General features: G+C 41.1%; 1 protein-coding gene across 1 annotated transcript; it reads left to right on the top strand.

Moving 5' to 3' along the window:
* The first annotated feature begins 819 nt into the window (after nt 1-819).
* LOC148894772 (UPF0524 protein C3orf70 homolog B) lies at nt 820-18677 on the top strand. The gene is made up of 2 exons (XM_089003452.1): nt 820-1827; nt 15442-18677. Exons 1-2 carry the CDS (start codon nt 1644-1646, stop codon nt 16062-16064), a joined length of 807 nt encoding a protein of 268 aa, XP_088859578.1. The 5' UTR covers nt 820-1643; the 3' UTR covers nt 16065-18677.
* The last annotated feature ends 247 nt before the right edge of the window (nt 18678-18924 follow it).

The raw sequence follows: 18924 nt of genomic DNA on the forward strand, positions 1-18924 counted from the left end.
TTGATGATGATCCAAAAGGGAAAACTTCCATCTTTCTATGCACTTTCTATCCCCTTTAAAAGCACATTGCCTAGTCACAATGTCCTTTCTCCACCCCCACATACCAGCTGTGACTCATTTGCCTGAAATATTAGAAATTAATTTAAAAAAAAGGTAGTGACTAATCGTGACGCACCTATTTTCTTGTTTTGCCCATGTGACATTCGCAACGTCTTAGTCTCCTATGGTGTCCTTTGCAATCAACAGCAGCTTGCAAAATGGCCGCCACCTGAAATTGATAAAAAGGGACGGATTTAGCATCTTAATTTGTATTTCACAAATATTATAATACACATTTACAGTAGACTAATGAGGCCTGCATGGGACATTGTAGAGAACATTTTGATACAACTTCCCCTTTAATCACCATATTTGTGAAGACACTGGGTTGAAAATGCCTTGTGCTCTTTGACATGAAATGGAAATGGTTGAAGAAACGTGCCATTTTGGGGCCATGTTGGCCGACCCTTATACTACGTATCTGAAATGTTGCACAAAAAATACATAATGCATTTCCCTCCTTTACTGTTTGCTATTTCAGCTGCAACCTATTTACCGTTCACTTAGCAGCAAGCAATCAAGCATTGGGCGAACATGAAATTGCCACAAGACTTGAAAGCATAAATCTCATCACTGAGAGGCACAAGATCTTAACCAACATGGGTGTTAGGCTAAGAAGAAATAGGAATGCTTACTGGGTGTGTGTTATTCACTAAGAATTTCGTCACGGACAATTAAAATGTGTTTACCCACCCGCCCCTGGTTATTATTTATAGGGAGGGGCCCGGATTGTTTTTCTCCGCCCCTGTTCACCACTATCCCAAGTGCTATTCTACTGGATTTAAAAAGTCATTTAACTCCAGCTCAGGGCAATAATTACAATCTATCGTTTCATCTGCTAATTTCGGAAATAGTAACAGCAGTCCGATGTCTGTGGTGACTCAGCTGGGCAGGAACTCCTTTTTGGATAAATCAGTGCGATTGAGATCCCACGCCCACCTTGGAGAAGCAGCAGCTGACGGTGCTGCCACCGAGCGGCCACAACCTCCGCAAGCGGAATTACACTACTAATTCATATTACACTCGACTATTCAGTCTTCTTCAACGAATGTGTTGTGTAAACTGCTGAACGTGTAGGAAGGTGCCTTTCTCGTTTTTTTCTTCACCAGTGGGCAGCTGGATTCGTGTCTTTCGACCCCCCCCCACCCCGTCGTGTGTTGAAGTTGACATGGTGTGAGTGACGATCTCACGCACACACACTGGCACAGTGGAGCCTCCCGAGGGCTGGATGCCACGATGGGGAGAGCTTTCGAACGCCAACGTGAGAGCCTTTGAGGACAAGAACACCCCGGGGTCGTCGAGCTTCACACTTTTTTTAAGAAAGAGGTCGCCCGCCGCCTTCTAAGCGATTGCGAGCGGTGTTCAAGCCCAGCGATTCGCCGTCGGAGCCTCCACCCGGGAAGGCTTCCTACTTGGAACTCGCCCGCCCACCGCGGCGCTCGGTTGCTGGCATGTTGTAGTTGTTTTCCCCCAAAGTGGTGCGTTCTTCATCTTTTTTTGGAGGCGGGTAGTCGACGTGGAAGTGAAGTTCGGGCAATGTTGTTATGGCCTCCTACGGTGCTCCAAAGTGTCCGAAGAGTGAGAAATTGGACGAGGCGCAGAATTTGGCCAAAAGCTGCGCGGGGAGACCAGACTTCCTCCCGTGTGACGGACTCTCCATCTGCGCCACGCATAGCCACGGAAAGTGCTTCAAGCTACATTGGTGCTGCCACCTGGGATGGTGCCACTGTGAGTTGTTCGTAGTCTCATTTTTTTTCTGTTTTGAAAGAATCTCGTTATAGAGCAACGTCAATAATATGTCCCCAACACCTCAAAGTTTTTAATATGCCCCCAACACCTCAATGTTTTGTGAAATAACCACAAAACAGCATTCTTGAGTTTTTGCATGAGAAAAGCATACATTTGGAAAATGTATGAATTGAATAGTGTTTAAGAGTGTTTCCATCTTCATTTAATGTTTTTAATGGTCTTCTCGACTGTGTGCATCTCGGCTACGAAGCGGTAGTATAAAATACTGAGCGATATATCGATTATTAAGGCACATCTCACTGGGTGTTGAAGATTTTTACATGTAAGGAATGTGTTTTGTGTTTTTTTTTTGGTCAGGGTTATTCGCAAAGACGTTCGCCAGACATTTGGAAACAATTTTAATGGTTGCACACTATACATAATAAAATTTTCAACATGTTCAAAATTTCCTTGCAACCATCAAGTCGTCATGTCAACGTCTTTACAACCTTTATTGTACCTTGTGTTTTGTTTGCAGTGTTGTTTGTTTGTTTCTGTTGCTTTGTATGTTTGCATGCCATTTGAATAAAAAAAAGTACCTTAAAACAACATTTGCTAGGAATGCAAACATGCTTCATGAAGGAGGAGATGCCAGCAACTGATACTAAGGAGCCAATATTCCTTTTCAACCAAAGGGAAACTATTCGCATTATTAGTTTTTTTTTTAGCAAAATGTGGTTATTTTAATCCTAGACAAATAGTTGAAGGAACACTCAGGGTCATCAGCATGTCTTAAAAAATTAAAACCAAAGACTACTTGAGTAATGTAAATAGAATCACGCCGATTGGTATTGTGATATTATATGTCTGCATTTGTTATCTTAGTCTCTCTGGTGTCTTGTGATGTTTGTTGGCATTAAGCAAGATGACTTTGATTAGGCTCAACAATGTGGTTTCGTTTGACATAAAGGGTAATTTGATTTAGTTGTATGTTAAGTATTACAGTCAACTTCAACTGGAAGAACTGCAAGAAAGTACTTGGCCACATTTTTAAAAGAATTGCCCACTAACTGTTGTTGCGAAGTTTGCTGCCACCGTTGTTATTCGCACCTAAAAAGAAGTCTTGCATTACACAAAAAGTCATGAGTCAAGTATGTGAGGTACAAATGGGTAGGTGGAAAATGAGTCACTTCGTGTCTCCTGTGTGGGGTTTGCATCTACAATAAAAAGTGTATTCTTATTTGTATTCATTTCAGCTCATTGGGTTGTGCGGGAAGAACAGTGTCAGTCGGTTGCAATCTCGGCCCCTTGTGTTTGTGTGGGTTTCACCGCATACTCTGGCTTCATTCCACATTCCAAATCAAATCACTGTCACTTGGGTTTTGGTTTGTTTTGACTTTTGCTTTTTAAATTCAGTTAATTTTTTAGAGCAGGTTTGTTAAATGTTTTTCCCCAAATACATTGTTTTAGTCTAGTAATTATCTTTGTATTAATTTTAGTTCCGTTTTTTTCAACTAAGTTGAGGATTTTTCAAAAGTATAAGTAATTGAGTTGTGTGTGTAACAGAATACTGCAATTCTCAACTCACAGTTTGACAATCCTTCTGGATGAACCAACAACAAGAACAAACTAAAAATACCCACAAAAAAACATTTAAAATGAACCCCGGGAGCTTATGTATGATATTAACTGACAAAGATAATAACAGAGGACTTCTTCACTATAATTATAGTCCCTGTTAGTGTTATGAACGTACTTTAAGATATAGTTTCAGTTCGTTTGATCTCGCTGTCTCGATGACAATTGCTTTCAAAGATGGTGGATGCCCATCTGTTATTGTGGTTGTAGTTTACGGGGATGTTACCCCAAAACTTCAAATTTACATGCTTTTCCCCCCGTCATTATGACAATGTGCAGTAGTGCCACACTGCAGCAGTCGACTGACTTAATTAGTGCCTGGGGAGTTAAATGCCTGGCTCAAGGGAACCTCAACCATGTAGGCATTCGTGATGCAGAAAACAAGGATGTAGTCGACTGGATAGAAACGGTGCCTCGTTTTGTTTGTTGTGAGCCTCGCATGTCTCTCAATAAGATGAGACAAACATGAGGAATGTCAGTTTGATATTACAGTAGGACAGAGTAATAAGCATTTTACACTGGTAAATTACATGAACCCGTAAAGAAAATGTGACATGAATGCTATTGTTGACTAGGCTCAAAATCTCAATTGCAGAAATGGAATTCTTGAAATTGCTTTGATCTGTAATAGAATGTCTTTGGATGTAGAAAGTCAATCATTTTTGTGTATGTGTGTGCAGAAGTGAAAAGACTTCCCCCATTCCGTTATGAATTCCCTTTCATAGTGTTAATCCCCCCACCCCTCAAAGGTTTCAGGTTTCACATTACAGTTGAGACCTGATTGGCTCCCACTGTACTTGTGATGTCAGGCACAAATCATTGCAATCGTTTTTCATTTCAGCGATCGTGCTGGGAAATGCACACATTGAATTCAATCAGGACGTTGAAATGAAATGACTGACCCTGGGCTTGATTATTTTACAAAGAGACGCTCGCAGTAGGCACTGGAGAAAAGAGTGACTTAATGACACCAAATAAATACATTCGTCTTAGAAAACGGGGATTCTGTTGCAAAAATTATGTTAGTGGAGTGATATGCCCAAGCTTGGCATATCACTCCACCTCAAAATTCTTTGAAACATTTAATTTGCAGACATCAACTGTTAGTAGTTATCTAACACCACCGTGGATGGTTTCAGAACTGGGTGTCACAAAGTTTGAACCTTTTTTTTTAAATGAACATTTAATTTAAAATGTGAATGGTCGCTCGATGAGGACAAAGGCAACGAGTGAAGCCTGCAGATGTTACTGCAAATCTCCAGGTGGGATTAAATGAGCCTTGAAGAAAAGCACCCCACTCCTTTTGATGTTGGCATAACCACAGGAAATCCAACCAGTAAATGAAATACTTGAAGACCGTAAAATATGAAACAATCAAATCGAGGGTGATAAGAAGTACGACAATTACGCTTTGTGTTCCACTGCTGCGCAAAGCGCTTCACATGAGCTCTGTTTGTAAGGTTAAAAAAGGTCATATGTTCGGCCAAGTCTTCAATTACTCAAAATGGCTGTCAGTCTTTGCGGTTTGTTTATCGAAGCATCTACACCAGCTTTCTAGTCATTTCCCTGCTTCCACAATGTTTTGAAATAAGTGCTCAGTTTTATACAGAACAAGTTCACATTTGGAGAAATAACAGCTCTTGCCTGTTTTTTTCCCCTCATTTTTTTTTGACAGATTGAGGACATCTTTTTCTCGAAAGGTCGATTGATTCAAAACAACCTTTTCCCACCGGGTAGTACGCTGGATGCGGATTTGCACGCGTGACAGAATCTGGAATCGATGCATTGTGGTGGTTTCTAACCAATAGGAATTATCCGAGCCATCCTCTCGACTAACTGGTTTATATCTCACGTGTGCTTATGAAAAAGTAATATTCAATAACTATGCCATTCACAAATTGAGCCATTTAAAAAGAGTTCCTTGTGAATATTTGCCTCAAATTTATTGGAGAAAAAGACGTCTGCCGCTGTTGTGACTGTGTCATTCCCAGCCACAAGTCGTTCTCTCATTTCGCTCCAGTTTGAGTCAGTCCCACCTCCACCATCCGTCCCCCTGCAGACACATGCCAGAATCACAAAGTAAAACCTATTTCATTACATAGCCCAAAGTAGTTCTTGAGATGGGTGCTTAGTTCCTCTATTTGAGGTTCCACGAGCTATTTTAGGCTTTGCAGCACACTTAAAGGACAACCGACGTCACTTTTTTGTTTCTTAATTGACATCAGAAAAACGTTTTATAGCATCTAAAATATCCAAAACACGCAGTATGATTTTTTTTATTGAAATGCAAAACACCAATACAAATGACTTAAAGTGTCCAAAATCTGCAAAAAAATGAGCTGTGAATTGGGGATTTTCAGAAAGTCCCACGCCCAGTTTGTGACGTCACGCCAAGACGTCTTGCATTGCTTGAGAATCAAAACAATGGCTTCAGATTCGGAGAATATGCTTTCTTGTTACACCTCCATTTATGAATATGATTCAAATAGTTCTGAAGAGGAAAGCATACATGTTTGCAATTGATTAAATAATTTATTCCATGCCATTTTCAGAATCAGAATCAGAATCAGAATACCTTTATTCGTCCCGCAATGGGGAAATTTGCAGTCCACAGCAGCAATTGAAGAGGGATGGGGTTGGGGTGGGAGTGAAAGGATAGAAAACAAGATATTCTAAGCATAACAAAATGAAAATGTCAACTGTATACTGTGCAAATGTAGATGTGCAAAAACCGTTCTATAAACAAGACTGTACATAGTGCAGAATCAAGAGATGCATTTAGATATATTGCAACAACCCATATTTACAAGTGTCCAGTTTTTTTTTTTTTTTTTTTTTTTTTCACATGTGAGGCAACATTGGGGAGAAACGATCACCAGAAAAGAGGCACAAAATGGCGACCTCCTGTGGCCACCTCCGTTTCCACAGGCTGATAAATTCCTTACATGGAGCTTGGACACCCTCTTCTGGCGGCTTTTGGATGCAACACAAGGTTTTCAGACCAAAAAATACAGCAAAATACATTGACGTGATGGAAGGACTGCTACAATGTGTCTTTTTTCGGTCAGGGGGCGTTCCTTTAGTGACATCACGTACGGACTCGTCACCAACTCAAAAACAAGACTTCCTGAATATTCAGCGCAAGTCTTAAAACGTAAAATATAGCTATATGCGGTGGAATTTTATTAAAATACGTCATTTGAAGCCATTTTACAAATTATGGACACAACTTGTCCGGAGACGTCGGTTGTCCTTTAAGGATAAATGAACATTATATCTATATATATGTAAACTGATAGATATCTATATAGATATGTATATTATACACACACACACACACACACACACACACAAAGAAGACCATACTTGAAGATCATACTCCATGTTCTTGGTTTTTTCGATGAAAAAGTTGCCCCCACCATCATGGCTGCGTCTTTTGAGGAAATCTTTTGAGGAAATCTCACATTAGAAATTCAAACCTCAGTTATTTGGACACCTGTAAGATGTATTTTTTTCACCAAGCAGCGGGGTCACGCGATATCTTTTATTGACAGGGCGCAGCATCTCATTTTAAAGGTCAGCGTTTTTCACTCGCTCAGATCGAAATGTCAGGGGTGTTGTTCGCTCCCCTCGTTCCTCAGACTCTTTCTCTACTCTCGGCCTGGCACTTTGACACCGCCGCACGAATCACCGCGGCTGAGCTTCAACCTGACAGCTTGTCCTTCTCTTTGGTCCCGCCACGTTTTATCCCATCTCCAGCTACTCCGGAAAGCCACAGATGAGCATAGAGCACAATCACGATACTCGGCAGCGGCTCGTCAGGGCACAATGTAATCTTTTGGAGTTGTGACATTCAGAATGTGCATGCCTTGTAATTTGAAATCATTTGATCAGGACAGAAGATTTCAACGTCATTTTCCTGTGTTTATTGGAAGCCACGCCCATAAGGAATTTCACCCCACCCCCAAGTCTGTTCACTGCTACAGATTTTTTAATATGTATTTTTTTGTAAACATTGCCTTGTCCTCCTTTTTTGCTTTCAATTGTTCAATGGCTGTTAACATGGTGCTGCTCTATTAGCACAAACTGCCTTGTAGCAGTTACAATATTTAATTTTGGCTTGCTTCCCGCATTACAAAATAAAAACCAGCCATAGCATAATGTACCGAATGGATTTTAGTCTCTCAGCATAATCATGCACTATAGTCGGACTAAACCAGCTTAGACGATGGTATCAGGCGGAATCAGGACACCCGGGGAGAAAAGTGGAGCTGCATACAATAGCTTCCCTGTGACGTGTAACAATGCATAGTGGAAAAAGAGAGAAATGTGACGTGTTCTCTACTCTGCAGTTTTGCCATCATCTACTTAGATCAATGTGCAAAGCACTGTGCAAAAAGAAAGCACTCTCCAAATAAACAAATGGGTTATCTTATGTACAGTAAATTGGATAAACATGGTTCAACACTTGATCAAACACAAAATATTGAAATTTTGATGCATCTGGGAATGGATGTTTTCGTTAAAACGACGCTGCAAATTTTTAATTAATTAATTTTTCCATGAAAACGCTTTTCACCTAAACAGTGGGGGGTATTGTGTCTGTTGCTCTTCTAATTTGCACACAGCTGTTTCTTTGCTGGAGCATTATACTGACAAAATGGAGTCGAATTGGATGGAGGTGAACGCTGTAGCAGCTGACAGCATCAGTCAAAGCTTCTCATTAGTCATAATTAGCTGTGCTTAGTGTCCCCGCCAATATGTCATGTCTGATGAGAGATGTCGCTCACAGCACCAATAAAACCAACGGATGTGAAAGCCCCCCCCCCCCCACACACACACACACCCTGTCCTTCCTCTCTGCAAAGTGATTACAATCACTGGGCAAGGTAATTACTCATTAAGCTGAAAATCAAAATCCTAATGAGGAACAGGATTCTCAATAAGCTCTTTCATCTTGCATATTTCTACTTTTGTTAAATCGTTTACCCAGATGTGCACTTGAGTAGCGTGAACTTGTCAATGCATCATTAAGCGAGTTGATACCGAACCGCCTGCCAGCGTTGAAGCATTTTGATTCTGCTTTATCTAACTCACAATGTGGACATCGATCTCTTCCAAATGGAATTGATTGTATTTTTTTAGATGTAGTAAGTAAGAAGTAAGGCACTACGATTATTCAAAAACAAATCTCATGTGAGTCAAAAATGTTACGTGTCTGTAAGTATAGGAAATTATTTGATGAGAAGAAAGGAGTGTCAGTGCAGAGCGGCAATGCGTGTGTGGAACTGTCGCGGCTTGGAATTGAAGCGGATTTACGTGGGACAGGAGATGTAAGACGATCTCTGCGCAGTACAGTCAAACTCTGACTAAAGTTAATGGATCTCACACAAATGACATGAAAGTCCCATATTTTCCCGTGTATAAGGCACACTCAAAATCCTTGTTTTTTTTTTTTTTTTTTTTTAAAGATGACCATGCGCTTTCTATGCCGCTTGGGCAGAAGTGAAATATTTAGCCACAACAGGTCTGGCAACTACTCTGAGCAGCTACTGACTCCATTTTCCCCTGTAGAAGAAGTTGTGCGTGGTCCATGCTGCGATATATAAAACGTAACCCCAGCCTCTACTGTCGCGCCTTATAATGTGGTGTCTTTATATATGGTAAACGTTTTGAAAAATGTCATTCATTGAAGGTGCGCCTTATATAAAAAAAAAATTGAAAAGACGCCATCCATCGGGGTGCGGCTTATACACCTGAAAATACGTTAAGTTATTGCCTTAACTCATTCACTGCCATTCGCAAATTTATTCAGGAATTGAAAATATGACAGAGCGCCATTCGGGTTTTGTTTTTTATGCTTGGGTGCTGATAAAGTGCTGGCCATGGCCTCTGACAATGTGTTTTCTTTTCCACAAGTGGCAGAATTTCCCTTTTTTCCATGTTGCGCTTTGTTCCAGCTTCAGCTGGTGTTAAAGTGCTATATAAATCAAACTTTATGAATTGCATTGTGTATTTTGGACAGCTGCCCTCATTTCAATTTCATATAACTCCAGACCCATATAATTTAGGAATTAACTTTTTTTCTGATGGAGGAAGACAGTCTAAGGTTTCTAACACTGTATTGAATGTTGATGTAGTCCTAAAACTCAATATTCTGTGGGTGCTGGTATTCAAGTGACAATGACAAAAACCCTGTCACTGGAGTGGACACATTTTTGCACATGTCTGGCAGTGAATGAGTTAATATTAAATTACACAGTGAATTCCACGAGTGTGGCAATAAGTTTTCACTGCTAGAAGGGCACCTAAGTGTTCATTTGTCAAAGTGGTCCAGATGCGGGATGAAAAAGCAAAAGCTACAGCTCATGTTATTACTTTAAGTCGTGCCAATTGTTTTCCTGCTTTTCTGTGTGAAAGAAACAGAAAAAAACATTCAGATCAGAAGAGCTTCAACGCCCAAACATAAATATTTTCCCCTTTTGTAGAAATGGCACGAAGGCTCCTTGTTTTGTACAGCCTTGTTATGAACAGAAGGAACAATTCTGTCCATGCATGTATATTCTGTCGACATGAGCTGAACTCACATGGCTGTGCGGAGTCATGAGACAGGAAATGTGTCGTTTCGCACGAGGGCGGGTAATGCATTTTCCCCTTTCCTGAAATCTGAACCCTTTGTGCCCACCCAGCTGCACCATATATCGACAACAGGCCGGCGCTTTACCGCGAAACACGACATCATCCGGCCATATATTTCTTTCTTTTCCCTGAGGCTTTTTCAGTATACAGTGATACCTCAGCTTACAAACTTAATTGGTTCCCAGAAAGTGTGTGTTAGGCGAGATGTTTGTCTGCCAAACATTTATTTCCGATAAGAAATCATTAAAAATTAGAATAATCCGTTCCCAGATCCCCATTTAACATAATTTTTGACTAAATAAGCCTTAAAACTACACAACATATACCTTATTTTATGTATAATAAATGTGCTATTGTATTGTAATTAAAGAAATAAACTGTACTGTATAATAAAGTCGTTTTATTTACCTTTGTGATGGTCGCTGATGTAGTTGCCTCTTGATGATATCCGAGTGAAGTTGCCGTGCTTTCTCGGGGATAATACCCTCACTCACACGGTCCCCTGCTTGCTGCTTTTCGCTAATCCAAATCAACAGAAGTTTTTCAACCTCTTCTATTGCTTAGACAACACAGACACACCCTTAGCCACATGTAGCAATGGTCGATTTAGCATACTCGTACTGGGACGCTAAGTTACACAAACGCACACCTCGTTCGTGTTTTTCGATGATCTTCTTGTAATTTTCTTTTGTGTCCTCTTTGGTTTAACACTAGCCTGTGGTGGGTTCTTTTTCGGTCCCAATAGCAAAAGTACTCCATTCGTTAGAAAACCACGTATGCACTCAAAGGGGCTGTGGAAAAAAAGTCGGCCAGCCACCGTGGCACTGTGTGGTTTGGTTCGTCCGCCGAAAAGTAATGCGTATGCCAAGATTATATTCTCGCGAATTTAATGTTCGTAAGGTGAAAAGTTCGTGAGCTAAAGCGTTCGTAAACCGAGGTATCACTGTAAATCTGCTTTGCTCAACATTTACTTTTTTACTTTCAAAGCAAGCCGATATTGAAAGCTCCACACCTCTTCCATCCGGCTGCATTCTTTTCAGGCGAGTACAAACATGGATGGCCCGACGCTGTGGGAGATGGAAAAGTGCTCCTGAGTTATTCACAGAAGAGCTTCTTCATTCGATCCTCTGCCAGTGCTTTGTAGGGAGCAGATGAAGAATTGTGTCCAATTCCCTTCCCCATCCTTCCCACCTATAAATGCACACTATACGGAATGAATCCTCGTCACCTCATAAATATCGCAATTATCTTGTGTCTCTTTGTTGTCATAGCTTTGTTTTCTTTTTCTTCCCCACAGACACGGTTCATTACCTTGGGAACAAGCCACCTCCTTAGCTTTTATGCATCCTGCATCGTGATTAGTTATTTCTTTTTGTAATGAGGATCTATAATCTCCCTTTTTTATCATGTGCCGAACGGTCTCATTTGCATCTCCTACATCCCCCACAATGCCTTTCATCATCAGTCCTTTTGATTGTGTTGCTTTCAGGCGCTTCCATTTAAAAACATGATGAAAGGCTCTTGAGTTGGGGCTGCGACCTTCGTGTCCTATGGTTTGCGTGGCCAAGTGTCGATGCAAAACACACGGGGGGTGTTGAAGAGTACACGCTGCACTCGTGACATTGTGTTGTCTTTGCAATGCAATAATAACTGCCTGTTTTCAAACTTCCGAGGCAGAACACCTCATAAAATTAGATTTTGGATTTGGATATAAAGTGTGCAGGCTACCTTGAGTGCGATATGACGAGGAAAGCTGTCATCTGTTTTGATTTGGTGCTCCTACCAAAAATCATCAATCTAAACCATATGTGTATTAATCCGCTGCGGAAATCCAAACATAGCCCAGTTTCAGTAAACCTGCTGTCTGGTGAACTACGTTATCCTTAAAAGTAGTCAAATCATCAACATGTTTTTTTTTGCCCTTGAATGCATCCTAAGATGAATAGCATAGTTATCCAAATAATCGTTTCACAAAACAAGGAAAAAGTCCACTTTTCTTCAAATTCAAACGTTCTGGATTACAATGTAAATCTTAGAATCCCTCAGAATAGCACATTGCCGCAATTTGCCAATAAGGGAAAAAAAAGAGTTGCCATACTAGTAAAGAAAAACCTGACATTCGTTCAGCGGTGTGTAGACTTTATATACCCACCCGACATGCAGCGTGAGAGGAAGAGATGTACAAGCTTGCATTGTCTGATCGTCTCCTGAGAGCCACTTAAACAAAATGTCCGCGCTCTCTCACGGCTGACGAGCATCACCATAAACTCTTCCATACCTCCATTCATTTTCTACAGCCCTGAGATCCATAGAGAAACACGTTCACACCTGGGGGCAATTTACCATCTTCAGCGGGGCGGACATTCCGTGGATATACAGTATAGTACGTTCAGCAGCCGGAACGTTATGACTGCTTGCACATCAAGAAATCCAGTATAATTGCTGTAGCCAGTATTCGAAAATGACATAGATTTCTCAGTCAGAAAAGTACAGGATGGTTGCAACCATTTTTGCTTGTCGTTTGGGTTGGCTCCACTTCGGTGGGTTTTACATTTCCGAATATACCCACACTTGTGGTCACAGAAACAAGGTATCATTTTCTTTCTCATCTGCAGAGAACTCTCTCTACGTGCCCCTTCTGGTCCGTGTTTACTTTGGTACACTGTCACCCTTTAAAGGACAACCGACGTCTCCGGACAAGTTGTGTCCATAATTTGTAAAATGGCTTCCAATGGCTTCTACTGAGCGTATTTTACAAAGATTCCACCGCATATAGCTATATTTTACGTTTTAAGATTCGCGTTGAATATTCAGGAAGTCTTGTTTTTGAGTTGGTGACGAGTCTGTATGTGACGTCACTGAAGGAACGCCCCTGACCGAAAAAAGGACACATTGTAGCAGTCCTTCCATCACGTCAATGTATTCTGCTGTACTTGTTTGGTCTGAAAACCTTGTGTCACACCAAAAAGCCACCAGAAGAGGGCGACCAAGCTCCATGAAAGGAATTTATCAGCCTGTGGAAACGGGTTGATTAATTCCTTACACGGCTTTGTCGCCATTTTCTGCCTTTTTTGGGTGCGGCATTTCCCACCCCTGATGCCTCAAAATGACACGGAATAAATTCTTTAATCGATTGCAAACATGTATGCTTTCTTCTTCAGAACTATTTGAATCATATTCATAACTGGATGTGTAACAAGAAAGCATATTCTCAGAATCTGAAGCCATTGTTTTGATTCTCGAGCAAGGCAAGACGTCTTGCCGTGACACCACGAACATGGGGGCGGGACCTTCTGAAACTGCCCACTTCCGGTTTCAAATTGAAGTACTTTTTAGACGTTTTGAGTCATTTTTATTGTTTTTTTTTTGCATTTGACTAAAAATATCATACTGTGTGTTTTGGGTATTTTAGATGCTATAAAACGTTTTTCTGATGTCAGTTAGGAAACCAAAAAGTGACGTCGGTTGTCCTTTAAACAGGTTGAATGGACAATTTTGAAGGGAACCCGCTGTTGAAACGTCTGTATTTCCCGCACTATAAGGCGCACCTAAAAACCTTCAACTTTTTGCGCGCCATATATTTGAAATAAGTTTTAAAATGTCATTCCTTGAAGGTGCACCTTTTAATTGGGAAAATACAGTACATTTTTACTTTTTTTTTTAACTCATTCACTGCCAGACGTGCAAAAGTGTGTCCAGTCCAGTGCCAGGATTTTTGTCATTGAATATTGACTTTTAGGACCACATAAATATTCAATGCAGCGTAAGAAACTTTAGAGTCTCCTTTTTCATCAGAAAAAAAGTTAATTTCTAAATTATATGGTTCTGGAGTTATATGAGCTTAAAATGAGGGCACGTGTCCAAAATACAATACAATGCAATACATACATATTGTTTTATAGAGGGCTTTAACAACAGCTGAAACTGGAACGAAGCGCTAACATGGAAAAAAGGGAAATGCTGCCCTCTTGTGTCATATTTTCAATTCCTGACTAAATTCGGGAATCGCAGTGAATGAGTTAATCGAGTGAGTATTTTTTTTTTTGCTATTTCCAAATCTACATACAAACTCGTTTTTGCTGCTGGCCACATTTTTGCTACCGTTTTCCTTGGAGGGCCGTTATGATCATTTAACAAAAATCAAGAATAAGCGTTTATTCACCTATTGTTGAGAAGTTTGGTAACAAGAAAATGCTGACAATATCACTCCCATTTTTACAAGTGAGAATTAGAAATATTGCTCGAGATTTTAGCAATCATAAAACTCGCCATCTTTGATTTGTATTCGCACACTACAGAAAATGATATGGTCGGCCAGATATGGCCCACGGGCCTTGCGTTTGACACCCATGACTCACATTGCTTTCTCAAGTGCATCAAGTTGTCATAATATTACTTCTAATAATATAATACAAGTAATACAGTGAGACCTCAACTTACGAACTTAATTGGTTCCCAGACAGAGTGTGTAAGGCGAAAGTGTGTATCTCAAAAAAAAAAAAAATCCCATAGGAAACCATTAAAATGGGAATAATCCCTTCCCGGGTTTCCATAAAATATACTTTTCAACTAAATAAGCCTTAAAACTACACACAACATACCTTATTCTATGTATAATAAATGTGCTATTGTATTGTAATGAAATGAATATACTGCATTGTATCATAAAGTCACTTTATTTACATTTGTGATGGTCATTTATTGCTTGATAGAATGGCGTTGGAGGTCGAAGGTCAAAGGGAATTGCATGAGGACTGTAATTAAAGAAATAAACTGCTGTAAAATAAAGTTTTATTTACCTTTTTGGATTGTATTGTATTGTATTGTATTGGATTTGCCTTTATTAGTCTCGCAGTGGAGAAATTTACATTTCACAGCAGCAAAGTTATGAAAGAAATGAAAGTAGAAAAGCACAACACAGGAGCTGCTGGAAAGGCAGCCACTCTCGCGGCGCCGTCTTGAAGTCAAAAGAACAAAAAAAATTTTGATGGTCGTTGATGGCTTATGGAAGGAGAGTCACCTTCCATAAGGACTGTTGGTGCTGTTCGGTCGTGTGCTTCCGCCGACGATCACTCCGCCAACCGTGGTGGGTGTGTATTATGAAAATAGTGCTTATTATAAGGTTTAATTTTCATAAATTTGACGTTTGTAAGATGAGAAGTTTGTAAGTTAAGGTGTTTGTAAGTTGAGGTCTCACTGTATTGTAATATGTTGAGCATTTTTTTCAAAATGAATCAAGTGGTTTTTTTTTAAGTGGGATATAATTGTCACCGTGTTGTTGCAAGTTAACAGTTTTGCCAAAGATGTGTAATTGATGTCCCGCTTGTCCTCCTCCAGGCAAATACGTGTACCAACCCATGACCAACGTGTGCCAGCTGCCCAGCACGGCGGTGCCCCCCGCGGCCACGGAGTACAGCAGCACCATGGACCTGTCCGTCTCCCTGGCCGAGCGCTTCCTCAAGCTGGCCCCCTGCTTCCGCTCGCCTCCTCACCTGGAGTCTCCCAAGTACTGCGTGATCGCCGACCTCTTCGTGGACGACTACGTGGTCAAGCGCATCAACGGTAAAATGTGCTACGTGCAGCGCCCGCCTCCGCCCGTGCTGCCCGAACCACCTCAGCCCCAGGCTCCGCCCGCCCCTCAGCCGCAACCCACTGCCAAGGCCGCGCCGGCCCAGCGCAGCCATAGCGAACAGAAAAAACAGGCCTCCCCATTGGACAAAGTCAAAGGTTCCAAAATGGACCACTGCTCGTCCCCCTCCAGCTCAGAGGACTCCGGCATCAACGCGCTCGGCCTGCACTGTATGGAATCCTGCGAGGACGAGAGCGAGCGGGATGACGACGAGTTGAGTACGGATGGAAACTCCAGTCCCGGAAGCCTGTGGGATCAGGACGAAAGCTCCTTGCTCTCTCCCTCCAAATCGATGATTGAGATTATCGAAAAGATCGAAACAACTGTCTGAAATCGTCATCATGACGCAAGCGCCTGAGGATTTCAGACCCTCGTTTGTTTTCCTCTGTCCACCTTTAATTGACAATCCCCGCATGGAGTGAATCTCTGCCACTTTCTACCAGACAGGACACAAAGATGAAGCACAAGCGTGCCAAGCACAAGCACAATAGGACCGAAGATGGAAAACGGGAAGGACAAAAACAAGGTGAAAGTACAAAGGAGCGTTCGGGCCACACTGAATCGACAAAACCAGGCGAATGTTAACTCATTCACTGGCATTCGCTGATTTATTCGGGAATCAAAAAGCATGACGCCATTAACAACAATTTGTTCGGGGTTTGGTTTTTCTTGCGGAGGAGTGGGTGAGGGTGGATAAAGCGCTGGTCATACCTCTAGAAATGTCTTTCCCTCCCATGAGGGGGCAGCATTTGCCTTTAGTACAGCCACCCCCATTTTAGTTCGGATAACACCAGACTAATATAACTTAGGAAAGAACAGAGTTTGTGGATTATTTATTCACTATTTGTTTCAAAAGAAACACGTCATGTGAAAGATTTAAATGACAACCGACGTCACTTTTTTGTTTTTTAACTGACACCAGAAAAACGTTTTATAGCATCTAAAATACCCAAAACACGCAGTATGATATTTTTAGTCAAATGCAAAACACCAATAAAAATGACTTAAAGTGTCCAAAATCTGCAAAAAAATGAGCTGCGAATTGGGCATTTTCAGAAAGTCCCACCCCCAGTTTGTGACGTCACGCCAAGACGTCTTGCATTGCTTGTGAATCAAAAACATGGCTTCAGATTCGGATAATATGCTTTCTTGTTACACATCCAGTTATGAATATTAATCAAATAGTTCTGAAGAGGAAAGCATACATGTTTGAAATCGATTAAATAATTTATTTGTGCCATTTTGAGGCAACATTGGAGGAAAATCTCTCACCCAGAACAAGAGGCACAAAATGGCGACCACCTGTGGCCACCTCCGTTTCCACAGGCTGATAAATTCCTTATATGGCGCTTGGACGCCCTCTTCTGGCCTTCTGGCGGCTTTTGGGTGCAACACGAGGTCCCCAGACCAAACAAGTACAGCAAAATACATGGACGTGATGGAAGGACCGTTACGATGCGTCTTTTTACGGTCAAGGGCGTTCCTTTAGTGACGTCATTTGAAGCCATTATCCAAATTATGGACACAACTTGTCCGGAGACGTCGGTTGTCCTTTAAGCGTGTAGTTCTTTCTCCGGGAAACACGCTGACGTTTAGAAAGTATTCAGCTTTTATACTCCTGATAATCAGGCTTTATCGACTTTCATTGAAACATCGTTAAAGTGTTGCAGTAGGGAAAAGAACCTTGAGAGCTTTGAAAGGCGCTTGAAATAAAATGTACTCTTATTATTAATATTTTAAAAAACTAAACTTGTACTCCCAAACCTTATTTTTTGGGTGGGGAGGGGGTTACTTCTCAATGTCTTTTCCTATGTACACCCTAAACTGGTTGCTAGCCAATTGCAGGGCACACAAAGACAAACAACGTCTTTTTCTCGTAAAATATCGACATTATTGTCAGAATTATTTGAAATATAACTTTAGTCAACTTCATTTTTCCATTCATTGTATTTTCTTTTCAGTGTGTTCCCAATACTCAGAAAGGATGTTGTTGCAAGCATTTATGAAAATGATCACTTGCACATGCATCAAGCCATCAGGTGTTCTCTGACCAAAGCTTTGGTTTCAGCCCACCCACGCTAAGGTGAAAAAAAAAACTCCATATCGTAAGGACCAAACCGGCTACCTATCATGCTGAGTCTTTCAAAGCCGCGTTTGTGTGCACTTTAATCACGCTGACATGCTAACAATCGGTTGCGCAGAGCGGTCCGTGTTCGACAATCAAGGATTTTACACACAAGCACATTCCTATGCCGTGCCTGCTATGGAGGACTAAGGATGTCACATCCAACCACCACCACCACCTCCTTTGGTCCAGTTCAACCTGCCCACTTTGCAAAATGTGAGCTTAAAATCAAAACATGACTCGTTCTGACCTCCATTAGCAACAAAGAAATGAAGCAGCGCTGATATGTGTCAGTGTGACTGGGGTAGATGGGGGGGGAGTCTCTTCATCCATTAGAACATTCCGGTGGAGGCCAACAATGTCGTTTTGAGCTTTGGAGTGAAATGTGTTGTGAGGATTGCGGTGACGGGAAGCTAGGCTAGGCTAGTGCTGACTTGACTTTATGCTGTGAGCCTTGTAAAGGTTGATCAGTGCACATTTTAAAGAGATGAGTATGAATTCATTTATGTGATGCATATGATGTTAGAGTTCAATATAGAACATGAACAGGGTTTGACCTCTTATGAGTAAAATACAGTTGGTCAAATGTTCGGTCTACCTGATTTATTTGAAAAAAAAATATGTAACAAGTGGCATTCACAAAACAATTTGCATGTCTGTATTTACCCGAAAAAAAATCATATATAGTACAGATTGCATTGGTTACACAGCAAAAGGCACATATATTCACATAAATTGGGTTTCTACCAATATCACACTTTGAGTTTTATGTTCTGAAGCTTATGTTATTTTCGTATCAATAAATACTATTGACAATTATTTTTTGGTTTGTGTGTCATTCGTAGAGTTGAAAAATAACTATATAATAAAATAATTCCTATTTAGGATGCACAAGTAGTTGGCAGCAATGTTCCCTCTAAACTGCGCGCGTGCGCAATCGTGACCTGCTTGCACATACTCAGCGCACAAGAACATCTATGCAGCGCCATTTTGCAATGTAACTCAATGAGTTACAGTTACAGGCGTCCAGCCACGTACGCTACGCAGCCAATCGGAGCAGAACTGC

Source organism: Hippocampus bargibanti, linkage group LG08 (genome assembly GCF_051943395.1).
Source record: "Hippocampus bargibanti isolate YZ-2025 linkage group LG08, ASM5194339v1, whole genome shotgun sequence".
NCBI lineage: Eukaryota > Metazoa > Chordata > Actinopteri > Syngnathiformes > Syngnathidae > Hippocampus > Hippocampus bargibanti.